The sequence below is a fragment of the Lissotriton helveticus genome, chromosome 5_1, assembly GCF_964261635.1.
Source record: "Lissotriton helveticus chromosome 5_1, aLisHel1.1, whole genome shotgun sequence".
Classification (NCBI taxonomy): Eukaryota; Metazoa; Chordata; class Amphibia; order Caudata; family Salamandridae; genus Lissotriton; species Lissotriton helveticus.
This window is the reverse complement of record NC_136065.1, coordinates 1,880,993,560-1,881,020,236: the sequence shown is the minus strand read 5'-3', so window position 1 is coordinate 1,881,020,236 and position 26,677 is coordinate 1,880,993,560. Positions and strand designations below refer to the sequence as shown.

The window sequence follows — 26,677 nt, the reverse complement described above, 5'->3', positions numbered from 1 at the left end:
TCCACTAAACCTTTATCTTACCCATGAAGAGGTTCAAAAAGCCTTAAAATTCTCAAAAACAGCTAAAGCCCCAGGCCCGGACGGTGTCCCCGTTGACATTTTCAAACATCTCCCGGATCTTTGGACCCCCCTATTGACTAACGTCCTGAACGCTACCATTGAAGTGGGCCTCTTGGACTCTTGGAAAACATCAACGTTGGTACCTATTTTTAAAAAAGGAGATCGAAACAGTCCATCATGCTATAGGCCGATCTCCCTCCTGGACTCGTTAGGTAAGATGGCAGGACGAATACTCCTCGAGCGCCTCCAGGAGTGGGCTACCGACCATAAGATAATCTCAGACCTACAATATGGTTTCCGGGAGGGGCTAGGAACAGTTGACCAGGCCCTAAACCTGTCCCTATTGGCGGGCAAATATCTGGAAGCTAAAGGGTCTCCTTTCCATATGGCATATGTCGATCTCTCCGCAGCGTTTGATTGCGTGGCACATTCAACGTTGTGGAGAACTATCTTGAAAATGGGAGTTCCTACCCCAATCGTGGACTTCCTTCGAGAAATGTACACAGGCACTACAGGCAGGGTAAGATTCGGGGTGAGGGGTGAACTCACGGACACCTTCAGGGTGGAAAAGGGGGTCAGGCAGGGGTGCGTCCTGGCCCCCTTTCTATTCACCCTCTATACGAACGGCTTGGAGGCCGCTATGTTACAAGGCAGCAAGGACCTTCCCCTAATAGCTCGTCGGCAGATACCAGCGCTCCTATACGCCGACGACGCTGTTATTTTAGCCAGAACACCAAATGAACTACAGTTGGCCTTGAACAGATATTGTACCTTTATGGCAAGTCTGAACCTGAAATTAAATGCAAAAAAAACCTATACAATGCATGCAGGGGAGAAACAAAACGTAAAACACAGGAAACTAATGGTACAGGGTGAACATCTGGATAGGACTACTACCTATCCCTATTTAGGGATTGTCATTGACGAAAAATTTAAATGGAGCCCAGCTATCAATGCAAGGAAACTGTCATTTCTTCGAGAGACATCTTCGCTAAAAATCTTTTCACAAAGATTGGGCCAGCGACCTATTAAAGAATTATTGCAAATATATAATTCAAAATGCGTAAGTACAGCAACATATGGGGCGGGGATTTGGGGCTTTACAAAAGTGGACTCAATACAAAGAATAGAGAACTCCTTCCTGAGATATCTGTTGGCGGTACCAAAAACTTGTTCCACCTATGCCTGCCATACTGAGTTGGGCATTGACTATATCACAGACATTATAAAACTGCAGCCGATAATGTTGTGGCGTAGAATATGGGTCACTGAGCAATGTCATTTGACTAGGGCGATCATTCAAGACATCTTAACATTAGATCACTCTAAGAAGATTAAATGGTTGTCCTATGTCAAAGCACTATTAACAGATCTAGGATATAGGAAGTACTTTGACTATCCGTTGCTGATAAAAGAAATCCCAAAAAAGAACTTAAAAAGGGAGTGCCTTGTCCATCTGCGCCAGCTACGCTTACTATCCGAGGTCCATAAACCATCTGTTCAACACTCTTTACTTGCCCAGACTGTGTTCACCGTCGAACCCTATTTGAATTTTAAATTAACACAGTTTGAAAAAATGTTGCTCACTCGTTTTAGATTTGACCTGTTCCATTTATTGGTTGCATTTCCAAAGCAAAATGTCTGGATATCCACATTATCTATGTGCCCTTGCGATCTAGTGTCCCCTCAATCAACTATACATACAGTGCTATTCTGTAAATTCTTTACTGAACCTCGTAAACGCTGGATACTGCCCATACTGAAATTCTGGGGTCTTCGACAATGTCGCCCAGCGTATCTGGCACTTCAGTATCTTGAAAATGAAAACTATGCTAAAGCGATTGTACTTTATCTTAAATTTTGTATACGCCACCGCATGAATTTATGAGCACGAATAACATTGCAAATTTGCACAAATGAAAGAAACTAAGATAACAGGAAAAGTGTATGTTACTATAAATGCTGAAAAACTTACACAAATTGAACTGAGAGGTACTTGCTATTTTTAACATGTTTTCTTTTAACAAATGCATACTTAACGGTTTTTAATTTCTTTGAAAAATTTGTAAACTGCTTATTTTGAACTTTTATGGTGTTTTTGTAAAACTACCGAATAAAGTTATTATTGAATTGAATTGAATGTGATGTTATTATTTCTGTAGCGCAGTTATTTCCTTAGTATATAGGACTTTTGGAAGCTATCTGTCCATGCGGCATGACAGTCGGGATTCTCAGCGGCCAAAGTTTTTGTGGTCTGGAGTCACTGCATTGGTCAGTTAAGACTCAGAGCTTTGCCATTTACTTCATGCCATTATACTTGTGAGGTCAAGAAAATGGCCACAGTATTAATATCGCGCTGGCTTAGGTTCCATATAAAAATATATATTTTGGTATTAGTAGAGCTAGTAGTAGTTAGAAGTAGTAGTTGAAGCAGTAGCAGTAGTAGGAGTAGTAGGAGTTAGAAGTAGTAGTAGGAGTAGTAGTATTGTTTTAGAAAAAGATTGGTCCAGCTGATTAAGTGGACCGTCATTCAAACTGATGTGTGCATTCTCCCTCCCACCCCCCCCCCCCCCCCTCTCTGCCATGATGAAAACTTCACCTCTTAGCTATTAGGAGTTTCATACTGCACCGCCTGCCCGTAAGGCAATTTCCCCATGCTGTCTGCTGCAGCACGCAACAAAAAAAAGAGGTAAATGATGCAATAACTGACCAGTGGATTAAGAGGGCTGGCTGGAACCCCCTCTGAGTAAAAACAAGGTCTTGGCTAATGCCAGAACTAAAATTGTGTATTAATTATTAAAAATAAGCATGTTAACAGTTTCTGCTTGTGTCTCGCTTATTGAATAAAAAACAGGCAATGGCTGCCTGGTGCCCTGCTGCTGAATATGTTACTCTGTGTTAAAGAGCTGTTTAGCGCTTCATTGCTGTTAGTGTGGCCTCACAGCACTCACGTGTTCAAGTATCTTCAGCCCCAGGTGTTGAGGAAACCATTTTCTGTGTTGTTGGAGCTTCTGATTATTTATCATAATAATGGCTGGTACTGTTGTTGCGAGCTCGGTGTTATCCCACTATATTGACTATCTGAAGCATGTTTCACGTTTTCTCTGTGTTTTATGTCTAATGTGTTTGAAAGGTAGATATGTTATTGCATATTGTAGTCTGTATTTTTCGTTACTATTTCTTTTTCTGCTAGAGCATTGAAGAAGAGTTTACTTAACTAATACCTTTTAAGTTTGAATGTGGATTTTTTTTAATTTTAATTAAGATTGGAAGTCATTTTATAAAAACCAGAAAGATGTGACATGAAAATCCGAGATTGAATCCGCCAAGGATACACAGCCTTCTGCGTAGGTAGACGAGGGGCCTGGGGAAGAAACGGGGGCGCCCCTTCACCCCTGTGCCCCACAGGATATACTGAGCAGGCTCCCATGGTGCACCGCGGCCAGGCGCCTCAGCTTTTCCCGCGCTCAGACATGAAGTGCAGTATTGAGCCAACCTGGAGGCACAAGCCGCGCATTCATGTCCCTTCTCCTGATGCCAGGAACAACACGCTCTCATAGGGCCAGAGCAGAAACCAGAAAACACCCCTTCACGGGTTGTTTACAAAATCAGCAATGTTTCGCTGCCCCTCCGAGTGACTCTCTCCACACGCCGCACACGAGCCGGCCCAGACCCCATCACTCCAGCGCAAACTGGAACTAAAATAAATAACCCTGGAATTAAAGTGTTTTGTGAGAAAAATACATTTTGAGAGGAGAGAGAAAAGTCAGAGAAGGCCGTGTTTTTGGTTTACTGGAAAATGTTCCTCATGTCTAATATTTACGCCTAGTAGTAAAATGGTTGACACTCTGAATGCCTAAAATATACAGGTCCAGTCCGGTATTGAGTATTTCTTTATTCTTAACTGGACAATATATGCGTTTTTAGCAGAGTACCAATACTTTTAATAGGAGAGTATTATTACTTCTCTCTGTAGCAAACAAGTGCAAGCACTAGGCCCACTAATAATAATAATAAGGTAGCTTATAAAGCGCAATGGTTATGCCTTCCCGGCGTGTCCCCGCGCTGTGGAAAAACAGGCCCACCAGAAATAGCATAGCCAACCCCCACCTAATAGTGTCCCTAAATGGAGAACAAATAAGTTTTAAGGAGACTCCTAAACTTGGCCTCTGACCTTTCAAGTCTGAGACCCATCCATTGGGAGTTTGTTCCAGCTTTGTGCGACTATGAGTCTAAAAGAGCGGCCACCCATTCTGGCTTTCTTAATCCGAGGGATTTCAAGCCGCCCTGTCCCTCCTGAGCGTGGATCCCTACCTGGCACATACCTGGTGACCAAGTCTCCCAGGTAGGAAGGAGCCTTGTGCCAGAGAATACGATGGCATATTAGGAGGGATTTAAACAGGACCCTCTTCTTAATGGGGAGCCAATGAAGTGCCGCCAGTGCAGGCCTGGATGCTGCTCTTATGGGGAGTCTCAAGACAAGCCTGGCTGCTGCATTTTGACGGACCTGCAAGCGCCTCAAACGCTTTTCAGATGCACCCAGGTATAGAACATTCCCGTAATCCCTCCCTAATAGAGGCCTCAAGTCTCCCTTATTGGGTTGTAGTTCTCCCTCTTTCGAGCTGTGTCTCACTATTGATCTGCGTCAACGTCATGATTGACTTTAATGGAGTCTCACACCTAGCTGTATTTCATTATATCACTCTTACAACATTATATTTCTGTTAAGAAACTAAAAGACTATGCACCAGCCTGCATCATCCATGACACTTCACCATTCGCTTCTCTGGCACCTGGGCCATCCCATATGCTTTTAAGCCCATTTTGGCACTCCTTATGTTGCAGCGCTTGGGAAGCTGTTAAGTAGCCATTATGGCACCGGTCCTACTCACAAACCAGACATCTCACTTCTCCCATCCCAAAGATCCCTCGCAGGCCTCCATGGGTGGGACAAGTGATGCTATGGCCAAGTCAGCGGGTTCATGCATCCACAGCATGGATGTGTGTTTTTGAACCCGTGGTCACAGACTCAAACCCTAGTAGGTTGACACAGCCTTTCATCCTTGTATCACTAACACTATCCCCAACGACTTTCTCATCTAAGCACATATGAGACAGTTAATGTGTGGCTGTTGTTTTTTGCAATTGCCGCCCTAAGTGCGCTGGGGATGCCCAGACGTGGGTCCCAGGCACTCCACACCACTTGGAGTCAAGCTAGCCGGGCTGAAGAGAGGTGTTACCTCGAAACCGGTCCGGTCCTCGGATGCTTGATTCCGGTCTGGGAAAGATATGGCTGTTGTAGTTCGGACTGGACTGTTCCCATGGGGCAACAGGGTCAGAGCTGATTTGCATAAAGCCATTATCTGACCCAGGGTGGTGTGGAGTGCAAAAAAACGATGGATTTGGGCCCAGATCTTTTGACTGGGGGAGTGTGTGACATTGATCCACATTCAGTCCATCACTTGTTGTTTTTTGCAATTGCCGCCCTAAGTGCGCTGGGGATGCCCAGACGTGGGTCCCAGGCACTCCACACCACTTGGAGTCAAGCTAGCCGGGCTGAAGAGAGGTGTTACCTCGAAACCGGTCCGGTCCTCGGATGCTTGATTCCGGTCTGGGAAAGATATGGCTGTTGTAGTTCGGACTGGACTGTTCCCATGGGGCAACAGGGTCAGAGCTGATTTGCATAAAGCCATTATCTGACCCAGGGTGGTGTGGAGTGCAAAAAAACGATGGATTTGGGCCCAGATCTTTTGACTGGGGGAGTGTGTGACATTGATCCACATTCAGTCCATCACTTGTTGTTTTTTGCAATTGCCGCCCTAAGTGCGCTGGGGATGCCCAGACGTGGGTCCCAGGCACTCCACACCACTTGGAGTCAAGCTAGCCGGGCTGAAGAGAGGTGTTACCTCGAGTCCGGTCCTCGGATGCTTGATTCCGGTCTGGGAAAGATATGGCTGTTGTAGTTCGGACTGGACTGTTCCCATGGGGCAACAGGGTCAGAGCTGATTTGCATAAAGCCATTATCTGACCCAGGGTGGTGTGGAGTGCAAAAAAACGATGGATTTGGGCCCAGATCTTTTGACTGGGGGAGTGTGTGACATTGATCCACATTCAGTCCATCACTTGTTGTTTTTTGCGGGGACAAATAAAGCACTAACTTTGAGACCTATTGGGTCAAATGTATTCACTTTAGGCCCTGAAGGCACATAAAAGAGTCCCTCAGCTCTGTACCAGAAAACCACAGCTCTGTCTTCATGTAATGCAACCAGTGTTTTAAATGGGCTGTTATGGAGTACCGGCACTTTTTTATTTTGATAGAGAGAGAGTACCGGCACTTCTCAAGAGAAATGCTATACTTTTAATTGGAGAGTACCTGCACTTCTCAGAAACAAGCAGGTACTCTGCTACAGAGTACCAGCACTCCTATTTTTCCATTTCAAGCACTGAATGCAACACGTAGCTTCACATCCCCTCTAGAATGTGTGTTGTAATTATAAAAAAGCCTAAAAAAATTGAAATTGGATTACTCTGCTCAGGGTGCCAAAGTTAGTTCTTCACTGTGAAGAACAAAGTGAAATCAGAGGACAGAAAGCCCTTGGCATTTTCCAAGTCCTGTGCCTCCTAGATAGTCCCAACTCTGGAGCTTGTAATTCAACTTCTCCCTATCGCCCCTAAAACAATATCTTCAGCTCGGTGTCCCAGCAGTTGATAGTGCTCACCTGTCAACGGTGTGGCCTCATAGCGCATGTGAGCGAATGGGGTGGGCACAGCCACACTTGATCTGTGCATTTCAAAAGGACGATGGGAGCTGTTGCGGCTGATTTACTTGTAGGGCAAGGTTTTTTGTGTTTTTTCCTTCGGGGTAGGGACGGGGATGTTGTTTTTTCTTTTGCATACTAATTATATTAATACTAAATCATACATGATAACTGCGTGTCTAAATTATTACTTATTTAATCATAACTCATTTTATTTAGTGCTTTATACAATGCTAATACCGTTTCTAAACACTGTATATAACAGATGTTACTGTTACCTGATTAGACGATACTCGCTTTCACTGACCTCGGAAGGATGGAAGTCTGAGTCTGCCTTAAAACCCATGCAAGTTGTTTTTTGGGAACAGCTGACCTGGAACGCCCCGAGGCCCACCGAAGATGGCACTAATACAACGCGACACTGTGCGTGACATTTGCCTGTGGGCGTTTGTTATTTATCACAAACGATGCAGATAGCTCCTATTCTTGCAGACAGATGTGCGCTCTTGCAGCGTGTTATTATTTTCCCAGCCGATGGCTCCCCGCTGGGCCGCCCACGTGTGTTGGCGCTATCCGTGAACGTCTGCTGCGTCGAGTGAGTCACGCTGCTGCGTGTTTTACACACTAATTAGGCATTCGACCTGCTTGATCTCGGTGGCGGCATCATGGGTTTCTTCGGTGCCAGGCTTGGAGGCACATGTTATGGGATACCCTTGGTAGGAAACCGCGCCCGCGGGAGCCAGACAGAGGCGCTCCCGGCAGCCACGCGTGGCACGTGGGCCCTGGAGTTCACGCAGCTGGGCCCGGGCTCTGCGGAGGCGACTCGCAGCCGTACTGGCCGTTCAGTTCACCTTTACCCACTGGTCCCACCCTTGACTGGGGCCAGACCCCAATAATGTTATCTAAACCCCTTAACTGGTCCACTATGCCCGAGTGTGGCAGATGTTGCAATCTTGGGCAAACCCATCTCAGAAGAGTGGTATAATGTGTTATTTATTCATCTCAAGTCTCAAGGAAACTTGAATGGTCTCCACCCACCCCCCTCTCCGTCTCCATCTTACCTGCAAGGTTAGATGAAGCTGTATAGTGGAGAACGGCCAAGCACCATAGTAGTGTGTAGGTATCGCCTCAAACTTACCTTGACTACGTTCTGTCCTTGCTAATCACCCTACATCCTCTTCACCTCTGCTCTTGAAGGGCAGATCAAAAGTATGTAAAGGAGGTGACATTGACAGGATTGGTATAAATGAAGTATCCCTTCTTGACCTCTGTGTCTTAGGTCCTCTCAGTGACTTTCCCTTTCTATCACAGGGTGGGATACGAAAGTAGAATTGGCCAAAACAGTGAATTCAAATTCCAATTCAGTGTTGCTACATACAAGAGTGGGTGTTGGTACATACAGCAAGCACCTTTGTAGACCACATATCTGCCATATGCAGAGTGGTTTTACGTGGTCATGCGACAATGGGTGCAAAATACCCAGATGCACAGTGGGCAAACCTTTGTCATTTTATGCATTCTGTCACCTCTTGTACATAGGTGTGTTTGAATTAGGTATTACGTGCTTCCTTTTTCTCCATTCACACCCTGACATTTGGTTAGATCGCTTTATGAGTTTTATGGAGTTATTCCTGGTTTTCAGTTTTCACTCCTTCACTTACTTTTCTTATAGACCTGTGCTTTCATCTAGACATTTTTTCCTCCAGGTGGTTGGGACAACTTTCGTCATCTAGGACCTGATTCTAAGTGGGCGGGTAACTTCATTTCCGAAAACTTAACCCCAGATTCATCAAAGTCATGTTTTGCGAGTCCTTAATAGCGAATTTTAAGGATTCGCTATTAAAGACTCGCAAAACGGGATGCATGTAGGAATCGCAAATTTTTGTGTGATTTCTACTGATTCCTTTATTTGCGATTCGCTAATTGCGAATCGCACATAAGGAATGGCTTTCCCATTCATTCCTATGGGCCTAAAGGCCCATAGGAATGAATGGGGAGTCATTCCTTATTTGCGATTAGCAATTAGCGAATCGCAAATAAGGAAGCAATTTCAAGGGTGCCAGGGTGTCCAAAGGACACCCTGTTGCACCCCTGAAATGCTAATGTTCACTGGTGTTGCGCACACACATGTCCCAAGGACATGTGTGTGTGTAACATACAACTTAGAAATATGCACTAAAGTGCATATTTCTAAGTTTTTGCTATTTACCACGTAGTTAGACTTCGCGGTAAATAGTGGCCCCAGATTGCGAATTCGCAATCTTGGAATGGTTCATGCATTGCATTTAAGGAATCACAAATTGCGATTCCTTAAATGCAATCGCAATTTGATAACTCACAATTATTTGCGAGTTCTTAAATTGCGAGTGCATGACACCTTGATGCATCTCAAATGCCATTTTTGCGGGCGCAAATGGGCGAATTTTGCGATTTGCACCGTTTGCGCTCACAAAAATGCTTGATGCATCTACCTGTATGGCTTTTGTGCAAAACAGGAGTGCAAGTGGCCTGATATTTCTAGGCACATATGCACCTGAAAAAGTATTTGAAGCATGCCTGGAAAATGGACCAGAATTGGAGGAAATTGTCAGAATCCAGTGTGGTAACACCACTTGCCATGTAATTCCCTATTCATATATACTGCCTGGGATTGGTAGTAAATGTTAAATGTTAAATGTTAAATGTCGTATACTTGTAAAGCGCACAGCTGCCCCAGCAAAGGGGCGTCCCGGCGCTGACGTTACGTAACATTTGCGGCACTACCTTGTTTCAAACAAACTCAGCTAGGTTGAATATGCTTGCAGAATTTTGCTCTGCAAGTTTATCAATGCACAATGGAAAACGCATTCAGAATTTTCTCCCACAATTTACGCATTGCAGAGTTTTTTTTGATGTACAATTGGTTTTGCACAAGTAAAGAACAGTGTTTTCTGCAAGTTTATCCTATAGAGAGCATGTCTTTTTTTTAAAAGTGAAATGAGTATATATGCAACATAAAATTGTTGCTGGTCACGATTGTCCCACAGTTCTGTCATTACAAACACCTTGGCAAATATTGCAAAGTTGTGTTTTCAACAAACTTTCGCGAAGACTGCAAAAAAAAAAACCTTTGAATCCCCACCCCTGTTTAACCTACATTGCAGCCTGCTGCTACGTCGTGTCATCCACGTCGACCTCTGGCCTTTCCTTCATTGATTCCATAGGAAATCCAGTTTAGATCTTTCGCAACAGTAGCAGGCGGTGTTAGCATTTAGGGGCTTAAAGATTTTAAATCGGACCTTGCTCTCTCCCCCGTGCCGGAACTTCACGAGACGAGTCCCCGAGATTAGCGGCCTGGCCACACCCTTTGTACTGCAAATATTTAGAATGATCGCATAAGCCTGGGGCAGCTGGGAGCTACTGGCACGGAGCAGGCCTCAGCCGCGAGATCAGGTGCCCTGCACTCACTGTTAAATATTCATATTTACCTTCGAGTGCTGATGCCACCTGGGGAGCTGGGACACTGTTTACAAAGGAATCCATTTGCCTAATGATGCGCGGTATGGTGTCCGAAATGGCACATTTGAGAATGTGCAAAATGGCGACTTAAAGAATGCACATAAGACGAAGAAATGGAGCAAGCAGAGCTTACTTTGTAAAAAATTAAGTGCCAAGGCCCTTCTCGAAAGGACACCGCAGCCTGAACAACGCGTTGCCCCTGCCAGCGCTGCCAATGATAGTAGCAACATAACCCCTAACCATCGCACTCCTACAAGTGTGCCAATTCAGATAATTTTAAGCCAAACAAAGCTATAATAATGGCATGACAAGCTGATATTATTCATTTTCAATGCCGTTTGACTTAATAAACAAAGTGGTTGTGCACATCTCAGACAGCGCCACAATGTTGTGGACTGTCATTGAGCCGGTGCTGAAAATTAAGTGCTGGTGCTGAGCACCGGATCCCCCCTGCTCAAATTAAGCACTGGGAGCAAGAGAACAAAATGATGAACGTGATAATGGAGCCTCTGGAGATGCAGGGTCTGTGACGTGGTGGGTTAGGGGGAGGGGTAATAGGCGCTGCACTGGGCCTCAAAGACAGGTTTTTGTGTTGGGCTGACAATGCTATGTCTGGTGCCCAAAACAGTGATGGGGAGTCATAATATTACCAGGGCTGGTGACGGGTGAGGCAAAAGCGGGCCTGGCAAAAATGCTCAAACCAGGCCCACTCTTTACGTCTCCTCTGGCACGCTCTTTCTATCCATATATTATTGCTCTATTCTTCCTTCCTCTCCGTCTCTGATCGATTTGTCTTTACCTTCCTCCTCCCAAAATGTGTGTGGTGTTTGCGGAATTAAAAATTACGCCTTATGATCACTCCTCAAACATCACATGCTTCACCATTGTCAAGCCCTTAGACTCTCATTTCGGCGAAGAGGGAGAGGTCAGGTAGTGGACACTACACAAGGGTAACGTGTCTTTTAGAACTCTATTTACTTTATATTTCTGCTGCATCCTTTAGGTCCCATAAGGCCAAGGCAAGGGTAGCAAGGACAGTGCCATGGCTAACAAAGGCCATACCAGTGGTAGCCGCTGTTTATCCCTGGCTGTCCCTACTTGACGTCTATGCCTCCGGTCATCTATTTTATTATGCATGAAGATGAGAGAAAAAAATAAAAGCTCGCTAAAGTATTTTTTTATATTTTTTTTTAAAACAGATCATAAATACAGGTGTAAACAACTCAGAGAGTACCTGCGTCTAAGTGTGCCAAAGTATACACGAATAGCTAAATATAATTACAGTAGAATTTGCACGTTTTCCCATTTATATATAAGTGCACGGAAGCTATAGAATCTTGTAGCACTATTAAATGGGTGGTAAGTTTCTTTTTAAAAGACGCCAACATTAACAGGGCAGAGAGTGATTTTTGTTGTATGCTGTTCCCATTTTGCAGACATTGCTATGTCTATTTAGGTCTAGCTGCAAGCAGCTGTAAGTGCCTCTTTTATCTGTTGCTACCAATATTTTATAGTAGAGAGAGCACACTATGTCTGTACCCCACATGAGTATTTCTCTTCCTCGCGTCATGCTATTAACTGTTTGTGTAGATCGTTTTGACTTCCATTTTATATGGGATAATTTTACATGTTCAAAGTTCACTAAGTCATCACACATTCATTTTTTATCTCATATATGCATTCTGGACACAAATCATTTATTTTTATTGTTGCGTGCATTTTTTATTGTTTTGTCAGCACCCAATTGCGAGCCTGATCATGGAATTTACTGCCTCTTGTCTTTTACATCATGATGGCCTGCCCCAAAGATGGCCACCAAATTTCAGGTTGCCAAGTCTCTTTCAATGCGCCCACTCTCTTGCTCTCATCCCGCTGCTGGAGCAGTGCTACTTTTAGAATTCCCCCTGGCTGCTTTCAATCAGGTCCCTATACACTGATAATTTTCTACCCCGCAGTTCAGCTTATTGTGTCCTGTTGCTGAGCCACTGCTTTGTGATTTCACTCTATGACAGCACACGAAGAGCCACATATACGAACATTTTTAGCATTCACAAACGGTATGATCCAATAAATTCGGCCGTTTGTGAATGCAAACTAGTCTTTCATGATGTATGAAAGGCTTTGTAGTCGCAATTGTAGGTAATCGCAAAAATTGTGATTAGCTAAAATTGTGACTACAAATAGGGAAACACATCCCTGAGCACATGTATGAGGCATTTTCCAAATGCAAACTGTGCATTTAGGAATATTCAATTACCATTGACCTCAAGTCGATAGTAACCATGTGCTAACTTTGAAAAATACACAAAAATGCATTGTTCAGAGTGGCATGTAGCACGCACATGCCCTTAGGGTACGTGGCCGCTTTACATGTGCACATTTACATTTTTTTTGGGGGGGGGGGGTTGTGCTTCAGGGGGGCCTTAAGCCCCCAGGCAACCTTGGCTTTGTATTAACTAGCCAATTTACGATTACCAATAAGGTAATCACAAATTAGCTAATGCAACACCGTTCGCACCTATGGGCCTTTGGGCCTATAGGAACGAATGGTGAAATATTACCAAATAGCGGTACGCTATTCACCAAATTGCTATTAGTTAATATTAAGCTATTACAAAATCTTTGGCGGTTCCTTACATACATAGCATTTTGCGATTACCCAATAGGGATGTATGATCCTACATCGCACACCAACACAGCGCAGGCTTTAACCCCGCCGCGAATACATCGCAAAGGGCAACACTTCGCCCTCTGTTACATCGCACGCCTTTACAACGGCAATGCGTTCATTCCTATTGGAAAGGCTGAAACATCGCAGGCGCCTTGATCGCACGTCAGGACAACGCGTGCTTTGCCTTTTCGTTCTCGAAATGCATGATCCTGCCCCTAATCCTTGGCCCCCATTCCCGCCCCCCCCTCTACCACCCCTTCCGTCCCCTAACAGCCGCGTTCTAGTCTCATTAAGTTTCATGACTTCCACATCATCACTGTTCTGCACTGTGAAAGAATAAGCAGTATGTACTTAATATTCAGACACTCGATTCAGACACTCGATTCTCTTTAGGCTCCGTCAAAGCTTCATCTGTGTTTATGAGCAATGTAAGAGAAATCTGAAATGGGAGCCCTATGGCACGCTCATCATAAATCATAGGCCTCGTCTCCTTGCCTCCAGAGAATTGCATCACAATCGCGGTATTTCAGAGGGTGCATTGTAATAGCTCTTTGAGGGGCACCCAAAAACAGAAAAGACACGTGCGCTCTCCAGGTGAAAAAAGCTTGAAAAACCGCGGACTCCAGCAGTTTTAATCCACTTTACAATGAAAAGTAACTTTAAGCCTTCCGTTCCAAAATGTCAATGAAGCGACTAGTATTATATTCGAGGTTACTTTCTGTTCGGATGTTTGACACATACTTTAATCAGCTTGACATCATCCTTTGTGACTTATCCAATGCCGGTTTCCATATCTCTTCTCAACCATATCTTTAAATCTGTTTGATTCTGTCCTCAAGAAAATTAATTTCACGCAGTGTTTTTAATTTTTTTTGTTGCTAAAGCATTGTTGTTGATGTCATTATTACCCTCGGCACATCTACCAGACATGGTGTCTGCTCCTGACTGATGAGCCAGTTGCGTTCTCTTTCTAGCTTTTTCACAAAAGGGTAGTCCCTTTTCGACCTATGATGATTCGTATTGATTCCTTAGCAAGATTAACTTAGGTTCACAAAAGAAAATCTAATGCCAGCCATCCACCCAACCATATCCACCCATCCATCATGCATTCATCCACCCACCCACTCACCACACACACACACACACACATCATCATCCACCCATACACCCATCCATGCATCCATCCAGACGCTCATCCATTCATCCATCCACATCCATGCACCCATCCATGCATCTATCCGCCACCCATACATCCACCCCCCACCAATTGTACGATATATAAAATAATAAAAACATGTTTCTTTAATACATCGGCGACCTGTTTCTTAATTGTGGTTCTAAGAAAGGTGCGGTAATTGTACGATATATAAAATAATAAAAACATGTTTCTTTAATATTTACATCAGCGACCTGTTTCTTAATTGTGGTTTGAAGAAAGGGATACATGACAGTCTGCTTTGTATATGTCTGCTTTGTATATCAATTGTATATTAATTGCTGGCACCTGTTTCTTAATTGACAGTGTGCAAGGAAAAGGCCGTTTCTGTAGCCAGCATGCGATTGAAAAGGCCGTTTCTGTTTCTGTATTAATTGCTGTCAATTGTATATTAATTGCGTAGCCAGCATGCGATCAGGGGCGGCTGGTGACATTTGAAAGTGGTGGGGCGAATCAGCAGCAGCAGCAATTGTCAGGGCTAACGGGAAGACCCCCATATCCCTGTACCCCGTGTCTCTGCATTTCACTGGTACACAGATCAAAATCCCATGTCTCTGCATTTCACTGGTACACAGATCAAAATTTAAGCAAGCACAGGTTGCAACAAGAAATGGATCAGGAAAAATGGCACACACAAGCCAATATCCCCATCTCAGTACATTCTCAACCTTCCTACCAGTCCTTGATATGTGGCATCAAAAGCTGGCAAACACTGAACACAAAAGCTAACACAACAAAGCAGGTGTTACTACAAACTGCAATCCAATGCTCAAAAGTGAAATTTATGAAAGATATTCCAGTAGATTCAGCCGAGACGTAATTGTGAAAGGGAGCTGACCCTGGGCCAAATTATTTCTTTCAATGGCTCCGTTGCCTTATGTACTCAGTGCACCCACTACTGCCCCTCCTCCCCAAGCTGAAGTAAGTTCCACAAGGTCACACAAAGTGAAGAGGAGAAAATTACACTACAATAATGGGGTCTTGATTTGAAGGCAACAACCGGACCTATAGACCGCCTTCCCAGCTTTGCTGTGTGGCTTCAAAAACATAAATGATAAGAAAATGTGCGAACTGCAACCTTCTCCAACAATATAAAATGTACCCTCCTATGTGTCGTGTCTAAAGGACAACATGAGGCTTCCTCCGTTGGAAATACTAATGCAAAACACTGAGAATACATATTTCTGGTGCTTGGTTCCCGTCACCATAAAAAGCAGTGAAGAAGAAAAAAGATCAGCGTTTAACATAAGAAACAAAAACACTTCTTGGTGTAATGAAAACAAAGCCCGATTGCTGGTAACAAAGCCCAATTGCTGGCCCGTCTAACGCTCATGGTAGGAAGAGCATATTCATATTTTCAGGAAGAACGGTGACTCTGTGGTCCCCGCAGTCGAAGGGGCCCGTTTATTCAGCATGCATTACACATATGAAAACATCACTTGTGCCCCTTTCCAGTCCCATTCTATTCTAAGCACATTCTCCTTTCGACTCTGTCTGAGTGTCACAAAGTCACACCGAACCAAACCGCTTATCAAACCCTGAATGAATTGTGACTAATTGATGCCATTTATTTGTGCGGATGGGCCTGAGATGGGAGGCTGCCTCCCTCTGCTTGATTTTAATATCTAGACAATCGTTCTGAGCAGGTACAGATCATCTGCACTAGCACGTCCTTACAAACATATTTAGAGGCACATGCAGTTTGAACAAAATGAGTTTTGAAATTTTCCATCTTGTAGTGCAAAGGAGGTTTTTTTTCGTTTTTCTTTTCTCTAGCATTATATATGGTGCTAACTTGACCCGAAGGCGAAGCTATCGGAGCGCTTGCACCAGTGGCATTACAGACGGACACACACATTAATTTTGTTAGGCACGGTGATTTAAGCACTAGCTGACAGCCGCATATTCGAACACTGGCGATGGCGGCATTGGCATACCATAGAAACATTCACTTAAACATAGAGAGCCCCTGTGTGGTAAAATAACCCTTTTCAGCCCCCTGTTTTAACCCCTTTGTTACAGCCCAATAAACGTTTGTATCTTAGTATGATGTGTGGGCAGAGACAAGGGCAGTTTGCGACGTGGTGCGGCCACCTGTGTGAGGGACGTGTGGTCTCGTGAATGCCCAGACGTAATGGGAGATAACAAACAAGCATTGGCCGTGGCTTCAGAGTGCTCACACAAAGATGCATATATTGTATTTGTATGCACACATTCAACACATAACACGGTCGGCATGACTCGGGGGATACGCGGGGGGGGGGGGGGGGGCGTCGGGGGGCTAATTTAATGAATAAAATAACTTACCAGGCATCTCCCCCGGCTCCTGCAACGTGGTGGAAGGAACTTCCCCGCTCTTTTCTTTTGCCAATTAGGAGACTGGATGCGACGGGGTGCCGGGCGGCTGAACCTTGTTTACTCTGTCCCGGGATTTGATAGGGCATGGGGCGACTTTGCGCAAAACGCATCACCGCCCTAGCAGGAGCCCATCTTCAGACGCCTGCTCTTCACTGGGCATGCGCAGCATACAATGGTTTGTGAATGTGAGTGAGGGGCAACGCTCCTCTCTCACATGCGCAGACCATCTTCTAAACTCCTGCTCGTCTCTGCCTGCGTGCACTGTGCGTGACGTGCACTTTCACCAGTGAAGACACAGGCGGGCCGGAAATGTAAACAGACGAATTGTAAAGTTTCAATTCGTCTGCTTACATTTCTGTTCACCTGTGGCCCGATTCTTTTGTGGGGCGCTGCCCCAACGCCCCTATGGACCAGCCGCCCCTGCATGCGATTAGCATTTTAACATCGGGCATCTAAACATGCGATGTTAACGGCATCGCGCCGTTGTAGCATCCGCAGTAAAAGCGTGCGATCTCAATGATCCTGCGATGTAAAAGTCGCGGTATTGACATCGATGTACAGGGTGTTTCCCCCCCCATAGCAATACGGTAACAATTGCTATTTGGTAATCGCAAAATACTTATTTGATACATGTGACGAAAAGTCTATTCTAGCATACCATCTTTGAGCGGTATTCTAGATTTTACGCCACCTTGTGGTTCCCTCTAAATCTACCATCAGGCCACTACTGCCGTTCAGCGTACCTGGCGACTGTTTCATTCTGCTGCCTGGGTACTGCTGATATTCAGTGTGCCTGCTGCTCTTTCTAGTCCTGCTGCCAGGTCACTCATAGCAAGCATTAGCAAGGTGAGTTGATATATTTTGTAACTCAAAGTGCAACACTAAACCGGGTGGCTTTGCCAAAGCTTGTTTAGTCCTCTGCCTTAAAAAAACAATGTGTGATATTGTGCTGTGTTGGCTGGTGATACACCCTGTTAGTCAATTGTTAACAAAATTCACATTATTCTGACATATCTGCCAAGTGCCATTACATGAGCGGGGACACTATGAGCTAGTCCCGGACTCTTAGCCCGCACCCTTTCCACGTCAGGTTTTGGCTAGTTTTCCTCTCCCTTAATACAACTTAGTGAACAAGTCTAAGAATATTAAGAGCTGTTGGCTTACAGGGAAGGGGGGACTGGATGTGTTCTCGTGAGACTTGCTAGCCAAGAGGAGTACAAACTTCTCTCTCCTGCATTTACAAAGTATTATGATGGGTCCTTGTGCTGCCTGCGCACAACATACCCTGGACATTACACATGCCAAGGCGTAGGAATTCATCATCCCAAGATTATTCCAAAATACAGGCCAGGTGGCGATTTGTGATTTCATGAAACAGGGATGTATCTTCATGTCACCGCCAAAGGCTTAAGGAATCAGCGCTCAGATCTGGCAACCTTAGTTGAGGTGGAGCCCACTGAGGTCCTCCAATGAAGTGCTCCTACTAGACTCCAAGATTCTATAGTGCTTACTCTGTTCTGTGGAAAGCCAATCACAATTTATAAGGTGTGGTTGATGCATGTTTCTAGAGTGGTGGTGGCAGCCATCTTGAAAAGGTGCCTGTTGGTCAGTTGCATAAAGTGTATGTTCCAACAGACTGGTTCTGATTATAGTAAAGCGAATGCATACATCATGTGTAAGGCTGGCTGGTTGAAGGAGGGTTTCTTTCCGGAAGCTCCTCTCCAAAGGAATCCCTGAATCCACAGTCTGAACAAGTTTGAGCATGAGCGGGGTTGTAAAGAACCTTAGACAAAATGGCCAGGACAATACAGTGTTTCACTATATACAACACCTTGTAGTGAATACATGAATTTATCATATTGGAAATAAACATGGTAATTGATGAACAACCACTTGAAATTCTAAAGATATTTGTGGTAATGTGTGCCAGGCGTAGAAGTGTTTCTGCAAAATCTCAAAACACCAAATAGGACCAGTGACGAGCCCCTCCATCCCACTGAGTTTGATAAATAAGTAAGACATACTTTTCTAGTCGTGTATTACTTAAGAGAAATTATATATTCTGTGAAACATTTGCTTCTTTCTCTAGCCCTCCCCTAGAAGAGATTCATTTTGTAGATGAGTGTTTGAGTGAAAAGGTGTGGAAGGTGCTATCACAAACTTCAATGTAGTTCTCTTGTGTACATCAGAATAGCACATTTCTACCGCTCGTCCATGGGTCACATTTACAGTGCTGTGACTCTGATTGGCTGTAGCCAGGGTGGCCTGTTGGCAGTGTCTTTGAGATTTTTTCATATTCTAAGAGGTCATTGTATGGGATTTTGGCGTGTAAGGTTAAAATAGACTAATAATGTATATTTGAATAATGGGCTACATTGGCGAGTGATCCCTAAATCCTGTTACGAATCTGTGTGGAGGTTCACATGCATGGAAATGGGGGAGTATTCCTAATGGGCTGGACACTTTAACAAGCCGGCTGGACACTGGCAGTCAGTCACAGGTAACGGACTCTGCCCTGCAAAATTTTCAGAAGCTAAGTTCCATAATGAAAATTTCCAATATACCTCCAGACCTCTGATTATGAGGTGATCATAGAGGAGAGGATGGCATGTCAAGAAACCCTCACAAAATTAGGTTTAACAGAGGTCGGCCTTAATTAGTGGTCCTTTTTTTGCTTCTTGTAGGCTTCTCATGCACTTCCGCCTCGCTCTTGAGAGCTTATCTTCTTGGACGCTGGACCACAGCCAGAGTTTGTCCAGCAATTGCCACCAGGAACAGTGCGTCAGTGTAGTTGGAGGTACTGCTATGGAAAAAGCCAGCTTGGGCCTACGCGCGTTCATGTACCCGACTTAATTCCTTCTTTCCACACCAGAAAATCCCAGCTCTATTGTTGCTTGTGTCCACAAACAAGGTGACCCCTTGCGCCACACCTTCGCGAAGGAAGCGTTCTAGGCCACCTGGTTCACTGTGACGAAAGCTGCGAGAGGTTTTTTCCACTCCTATCAAACAGTCTAAATCTAACTTTGTCCTGTTTTTCTCCCCTGTGCAGGGCATGAAGCCAGACAGCTTTTACAAGGTGAAGGTGCCCGAGCTGAAGGAGATTATAGAAGGATGCATTCGGATGAATAAAAATGAAAGGTACGACGGAAAGTGTCTTTTGGATAATGGGGGGCAGTGCTTAAACCATAATCTGTGTAAGATGATGTCATATAAACACAGTCTAAAACCATATAAAGATTTAAAGCATCAATACTGAGATCATCTCTTAACCATCATAATTCATCTACTTATGCCAGCATAATCCAGGCAGTGACCAGATACCTTCTTAGACTGACACAATATTGAGTGACCGGAACCATGGCATGCCTGTTAGAGTGCTCATTATTCTGCCTGCTGCAGCACAACAGGGTCTACTACTGACGTGCTGCCTATCTATAGGGGTCGTGGAGAGGAACGCTAGGCATCTTTTATTGGGCATTGCCTGGCCCTGGTGTACCCCCATCACCGGTGAGCTCCGAAGAGCGATTGCATGAATAAGCCACCTGAAGGAATGATTTAAGACCACGTGGTACAGACCACTCTCCAAGTCTTAGGTCCTAAAAGTCATTAGGGAATATTAGGAATTAATGTCCACAGGTGGCATTCTCCTCACTAGCATCACTACCCTACGCTGACCTATGTGCTGTACAAAGTACCAGCTGTCTTGCCAACTGGTCATCTCCATAATTTAAGTACGTGGTCCAGGAGGAAACTGACCTCATTCTTTCATCCTCTTCGGATGCTGTTGATAGGTATATCCCATTATTGACTGACTGAGTGAGCAGTTGCATATAGTGGGCCACATATTTTAGGTCCCGTGGGTATCCTTTTCAAGATTCCCCATTGATGAGAATTTAACCGCATCGGTGCGGCGCATTTTCCCGCTGTGCGCTGAAGATTTGAAAATCCCGCGGTTCATAACGAGCTCAGCTCGTCATGAGCGTACGAGAGGTGTACCTCATGACGAGCTGAGCTCGTCATCAGCGTCGAAGGTGATAAGCTATCCAGAAGTGTGTGTGTTTTTTGCACTTTTGACACTGTGTTGTGCATATACTTTGTAGGTACACCATTCAAGACCTGCTGGAGCATTCCTTCTTCCAAGAGGACACTGGAGTCCACGTAGAGCTGGCAGAGGAGGACGATGGAGTCAAGTCTGGCCTGAAACTCTGGCTGCGCATGGACGACACCAAGAAGCTCCACGGCCGATACAAGGACAACAATGCCATTGAGTTTCTCTTTGAGCTCTACAAAGACGTGGCTGAAGAGGTGGCACAAGAGATGGTAAGGCCATCCCAGTTCAAGATGAGTGGCTTCTCGTGCCTCCCCTGATGGTTTGTTTCATTGGTAGCTAAGTCTACTGCTTAAAAAATAATGTACATGTAAGACAAGTAAATGCAGAACTGTACATCTATTCTGCTTTTTGTATCCTAAAATATATTTCAATTTCAGCTATTTGAGCTGGCCCCCTACTGTATTAACACATCTGTTACATTGTCTGTTTGCAGCTGATGTCAGCATAAGATGCTGTGGCAGAGCGTGTAACTGGTCCATGCACTAAATGCACAATTAAATGCACAATTTAAGATCAACTTTGTATCCTAGGGAAGTTAGTAGCTGTTATGAAGTTGTCACTTGTTTCCTTTCTGTAGTTTTGCTGTGGGTCAGAAAGCGCCGGGACACTCCTCGGAGTAGCCGAGCGCTATATAAGACACCCATAACATTAACATTAACATTAACACTGCTACATCGCCAATCAGACTTCCTATATCTGTAAAGTGATTGCGATAGCATCAGGGAACATCAAGTAGCAAAAAGGAAGGCATTGCACCTGGGGCAACAAAGGGAACCCTTTCCTATAAATAGAATCATTACATCCAAGACCAGAGGACCATAGAAACCACTTTTGGCCATAGCAATTTCTTTGGCTAACCCAGATGAACAGGACCGCCTTCCGGTTTCTGCCACAATGAGATACAATTGAGCCAGTGTTCTTCTTGGCATCCATTATGCATGGTTGGTCATAGGGTGTCGTTCTATTGCTTGCTTGCTCTTTGAATCTGAGCGGTGCAACCAAAGAAGTGTTCATTGATCCATATTGCAAACTTGCCTCTGTTGATAATTGTCTTAGCAAAGATATGCAGATGGCACAGAGCAGAATTTCACTGGGCTGTTGTCTCTATCAAGTGTTCCTATCAGTTGTATGTCACAGGCTGGGAACGGCACTGTCCAGTAGCGGAAAATTGCAATTCTTGGTTACACCATCTCCCGCCCTAGGATTGACCACTGAGACATGGAGTGGTAAAGCACACACAGGTTTATTCTGGAATAAGTAAATCATGTATGCATTTTCCTCCTTAACATTCAATATTCATTCACCTACACACACATGCACGCACACCACCATACCCCTCAAAAAGGTAACTTTCCACTACTCTCTCGGGCCTTTGGTGTGGCAGTTTCTAGAACGGGCATTGAAAAAGCCTGTGAAAACTTCAGTATCAGTATGTGTTTCAGCCGTAACAAAACACGAAACCCACAAGCAGGTGTAGTTTTGTGGACTGCAGCCAAAACGCCCCTCTTGGCTTCAGTCTATTAACCTACACCTGCAGTTAACACACATGGGCTTGTGGGTCTCGTGTTTTGTTTCGGGGGAAATGCATTGTGATAGATATATATGTATATTCATGCACTATCTATTCAATCCAGGTAAGCCCATCTAAAGTATTTACTGAAAGATATGTGGATTATTTCCAGATGAAAATAAATACTTTGAGTAGAATATTTCTAGTTTCCAGCAAGAAGGGTCAGCTGTCTGGATAGGTTGTGGTGAATTCAACTGTGGCTTTTATAGGATTTTCCTTTTTAATCTCAGACCTCTTATTGCTGTTTGACACCTGTCCAGTTCCATCCAAGTAGCCATTGATTCCCAATGAGTTAAAACTACATATATCCCCTGTTTGTCAACCCCTCATAAGGTCACTTTGAGTGATGTCGCAGCACCCCACAGGAGATGACTGCAAGCGTTACTCATTTGTTGTGGCAGTTACTGCTAACAAATGGCTTGTAGTTGACATCAATTGTCTGTCCCGTAAGCCCTTATTGAACAACAACCGTGTATCAAAATGAAAGTTTGGCTGCTGGCTTGGCAGTCCATAACACCACTTCATCAGGGGTCAACCTTTATTGATGCTTCTTACTGTACAGACGTCCATGTCTTTGCCTAAAATGAGGGAGGCCATCTTGTGTTGAGGTAAGGTTAGAATGCTCCAATGTTCAGGAGCAGGTGACATAGAAAACAGCACTTGTGGTAGGAACGGTGAGCGCTGCACCTTTCACTGACCCAGATGTGCTCTTCTGGCATTCAAGTGGTTTAGTATGGAGAGACCACCATACAAATGCCCAGTGAAGGGATTTCATCGATAGTGCTGGCCGAGGCTGCACTTGCAGAAGCATGGTGGGTCCTTGGAATCTAAATGAGTGGAAAACGGCTGGTTTGACAGGACCGGAGAACCGCTGAGTTATGGAGAAACCCTATACGCCTCCCTTTGTCTCTTCATCAAAACACAAGTAAAATTATTTTCTGAATGTGCAAGATGGTAGTGGTCCTGTCAATGGTGGGTATCATAATGCCCAAACTGGCCCGGCATACTTCGTTGGATCCACCTTGTGACCACCAAACCTATTTCACATACTACACCCAACAATCTAGGACTGAGACCGGAATAAGAACTCATGAAAACCGCAGAACACGTTTTCTGTTCCTACTGATATAATAGTGACTCTGAACCGTTCCTGTTCATGCTGATGTTTCACAATACCGCAGACGAAATATCAACTTGTAGATATTCTGTGGCAATAATGTAGGCTACCAAAGTATAATCTAGGTAAGGTAGATGTACTATTATTAACTCTGTCATGATCATGTTTTGGGAGTCCTTATTATGGTCATTAGATATCTGCAGGTCTATATTTCGACCATGATATTATTGTACAACACCACTGGAATATAGTGGTTATTGGTTCAAAAGAGTTTTGATGTCTGTGTGCACACAGCAGGGATGTAATAGCCATCTCTTTGCGATATCCATGTTTGTGCTTATTGAAAGCTAGAAGAGATTGCTGTAAAGTGGGACAGTCCTTGACAAGGTCAATATATGATGGTTCCACAGTTACTGACCCTTCTACGCTCGGTTTTTTCTGCAGGTGGTTCTGAATTTCGTCTGCGAGGCAGATTACAAGCTCGTCGCCAAGGCCATCAGAGATCGGGTCATTGCCATCAAGCGCAAAAGGGAGAAGCTAAAACGTGCCCAGGAGGAACTGAAGAAGAAGGAGGTGGAAAAGCAGCAGGACATCTTAAACATTCTAGAGCAGCTCAAGTCCCCACAGGGGCAAACGCCATCCCCCACAGAAGCGGCCTCGCCGACCCAGGCTTTGCCAGCAACAGTGGGTTCCGCCGACTCTGGGTTTAGAGGTACCTTTGCACCTGAGCCTGAAGAGCCCGAGGCAGACCAGCATCAGCACTTTCTGTTGAGGAACACGGGCTACTCCTCCGCAACGTGTAAGTTGGGGTTGACTCTGTCAATAGAGTGTAACTCATGTCATGGGAATGTATTTATGGTCGGGAAAATATGTGTTGTGCACTTCTGAACTAAAAGTAAGTTTGAACATCTCTTAATGTTCCTGTCTTTGAATGTCCCCAAATGATGTTATCCTCACACTTTTTGACCGTCCTTCTATTTAAAAAAAAATGCAACAAAATCTTGTAGCTTTTCTATCCAGGTTGCCTTTTATGGGACCAGAACGTACGGCATTGCCATCTTAGTATGACAATGACCAGAACAGGTAGCTTTAAAATAGTGAAACATATGTATTACTACAAACATACTCCACATGTAAGCTAACACAAAGTTTACAAAATTTGAGTCAGAAAAAATCTTCCGGTAAGCGAGTTATAAAATTGACGGAGGGCAGTGGTGGACCTCCTGAATTCTACGCCCCCTCGCCTCATTCCAGGTAAGATTTACACGTTAATCCAAGGAAGGAATTCCTCTCCCAGACAATGTTCCTTTGAAGCCCTGGGCCTCAGCGTTTGCTGAGAGTTTAGTATGTTACAGTTACTTCCTCATTTACATCTTTCCTGCAGTTAATCGGCTTTGACGCCTCCGGTGTCAAATGGGCCCAGCGCTCACGGTTTAGCACAATCCCTAAAATACCTAAAACGTGCCTTTCTGCAAAGAGTCACACCTGAACCGCTCACCCCCTGAACTCCAGATAATTCAATTTAATTTGAATTTGCGATGTTTTACTGTTTTCCCCACATTAGTTCTCCCCGTAAATTCTTAATTCGTTGTACTTTATTGCTTGAACTATCCTTTTAGTGAGGCATTTCGGCAGAAATTTTGACACTGACTCCCTGTACAGCTAATTAGAATAGTCACACATTTATGACGTCATAAATTGCCTCCAACTTCAATATTTCCGAAAGTAGCTTTAATGGCATATACTTAGTGACAATTAATGGGTTTAGAAGCAGATGGCTGGGGCCTTCATTAACCCCAAGATCGAAAATCTATGAAATTGCTTTTTTTAGGCCAGGTGTCAACTATTCATTACTTATTAAAACATGTATTCACTTTGTCTTGTGGTACTTGTCATTGCTTAGATGGCGCCCTGGGCAGACACGATTTGGACGAATGTAGAAAATCTCGTTTTAAAAACCCTACAGAAGAGAACATGTTTTCCCCCAGAAAAGTTTGTTAACAGCTGTCCTTTAGCAACACGAACTTGTCTGTGATCTTGGTGAAACAGCAGCACCTCACTCCAGGGGACAGGCAGCCTCCGACTAATCACCAGGGCGCACAAGAAGACACGCACGCCCCAGGGGGTTATCTGACAGTAACTGAGCCTGCCTTTATCTCACTGCGGCTCAGGCACCGCCCCTTCCGCCCCCGGGCCCCCTGTAGCTGCAGGACACCTCAGGACAGAATGTTGCTATACATACAATACATATACATTGTTTGAACGAGCATTGAAGTGAGAAGGAGCAGAGAGGCAGGTCTAGTGATTTGACTATGTCTTTTTTCAAGACCACCCATGTGGTCACTGTGTGCTTGGCTGACATGCTCGAGAAGGGATCATCTGATTGTTTTTTTAATGGGATGGTTGGTTTGTAGTTCCCAAGGGCTGACCCCTTTGCTTTGTTTTGGCAGTCTGATCAGAGAGTGAACCAAACTTTAAAAGGCAAAACACAGCTGCAGGTGGTCCAGGCATTGATGAAAGAGCAAGTCTACTGCGAAAATCTTGTTTTGCCGAGTACCTTGCGAAAGAAGCTGCCTATCAGTTGTGCCTTCTGCCCAACACCGCCTTCACGGACCGACAAAACTCCACCACACTGCAAACTTCCTTTCCCCTTCCATTCACTCTCAACCCAGTGGTTCCTGATACCTTCAGTGCCCTCCCAAAACCTTAATATCACACTTACCTCAACCTCATTCCAAATCTTTCAATCACTGTGCCTTCACTCTACAACCTTCAAAGTCCAAGGAACTCCTGAACGCTCCCAACCTTCTGATCCCCAAGGCCTGCAGACTGACCTTATAATCCTACACGCCTCTGACTCAATGCACATATTCCTACACTTTGAACTCCCCATTGTCTGACCTGGTTTTCAGCCCATTCTGTTTCGTACAATCCCCCTACCTCTAATAGACTTCTAACCCTTCACCGAAACCCAGACTTGCTATACGTCCATGCACACATTTCTGATCCCATATGTCCTTATGTCCAAGCTTCAGAACCTGCAACTAGCTGTTTCTCAATCTCCCTATCCTGCAGCTCACTCACATTTCTGGGCTCTTTCCTAATCTCATAAAGACCTTTAACCGTAGAGAGGTCTTTTGGCTGCGTTGTAGCAACCGGCCCGTCTCTGAGGAGGTGTCCCTCAAGTTTGTCCAACACATGCAAAGTCTTATTTATGGATTCTGCACATCTACCCTGGACTTTTTTTTGTCTGTTTTTATTTCTGTTATAAATACAGAAGTAAAAATGAACACACAAAAAATAAACAAAAACTTCCAT

The 26,677-nt window shown here is 44.5% G+C and overlaps 1 protein-coding gene across 1 annotated transcript in view; it reads left to right on the top strand.

The window, feature by feature from the left end:
* Window positions 1-26,677, top strand: part of WNK4 (WNK lysine deficient protein kinase 4) — a 410,636-nt gene that overhangs the window by 297,569 nt on the left and 86,390 nt on the right. Inside the window, exons 5-7 of the mRNA XM_078645359.1 lie at window positions 19,611-19,699; window positions 20,662-20,881; window positions 23,804-24,158. Coding sequence (XP_078501485.1) covers window positions 19,611-19,699; window positions 20,662-20,881; window positions 23,804-24,158 — 664 coding nt within the window. The remainder of the gene's footprint in view (window positions 1-19,610; window positions 19,700-20,661; window positions 20,882-23,803; window positions 24,159-26,677) is intronic.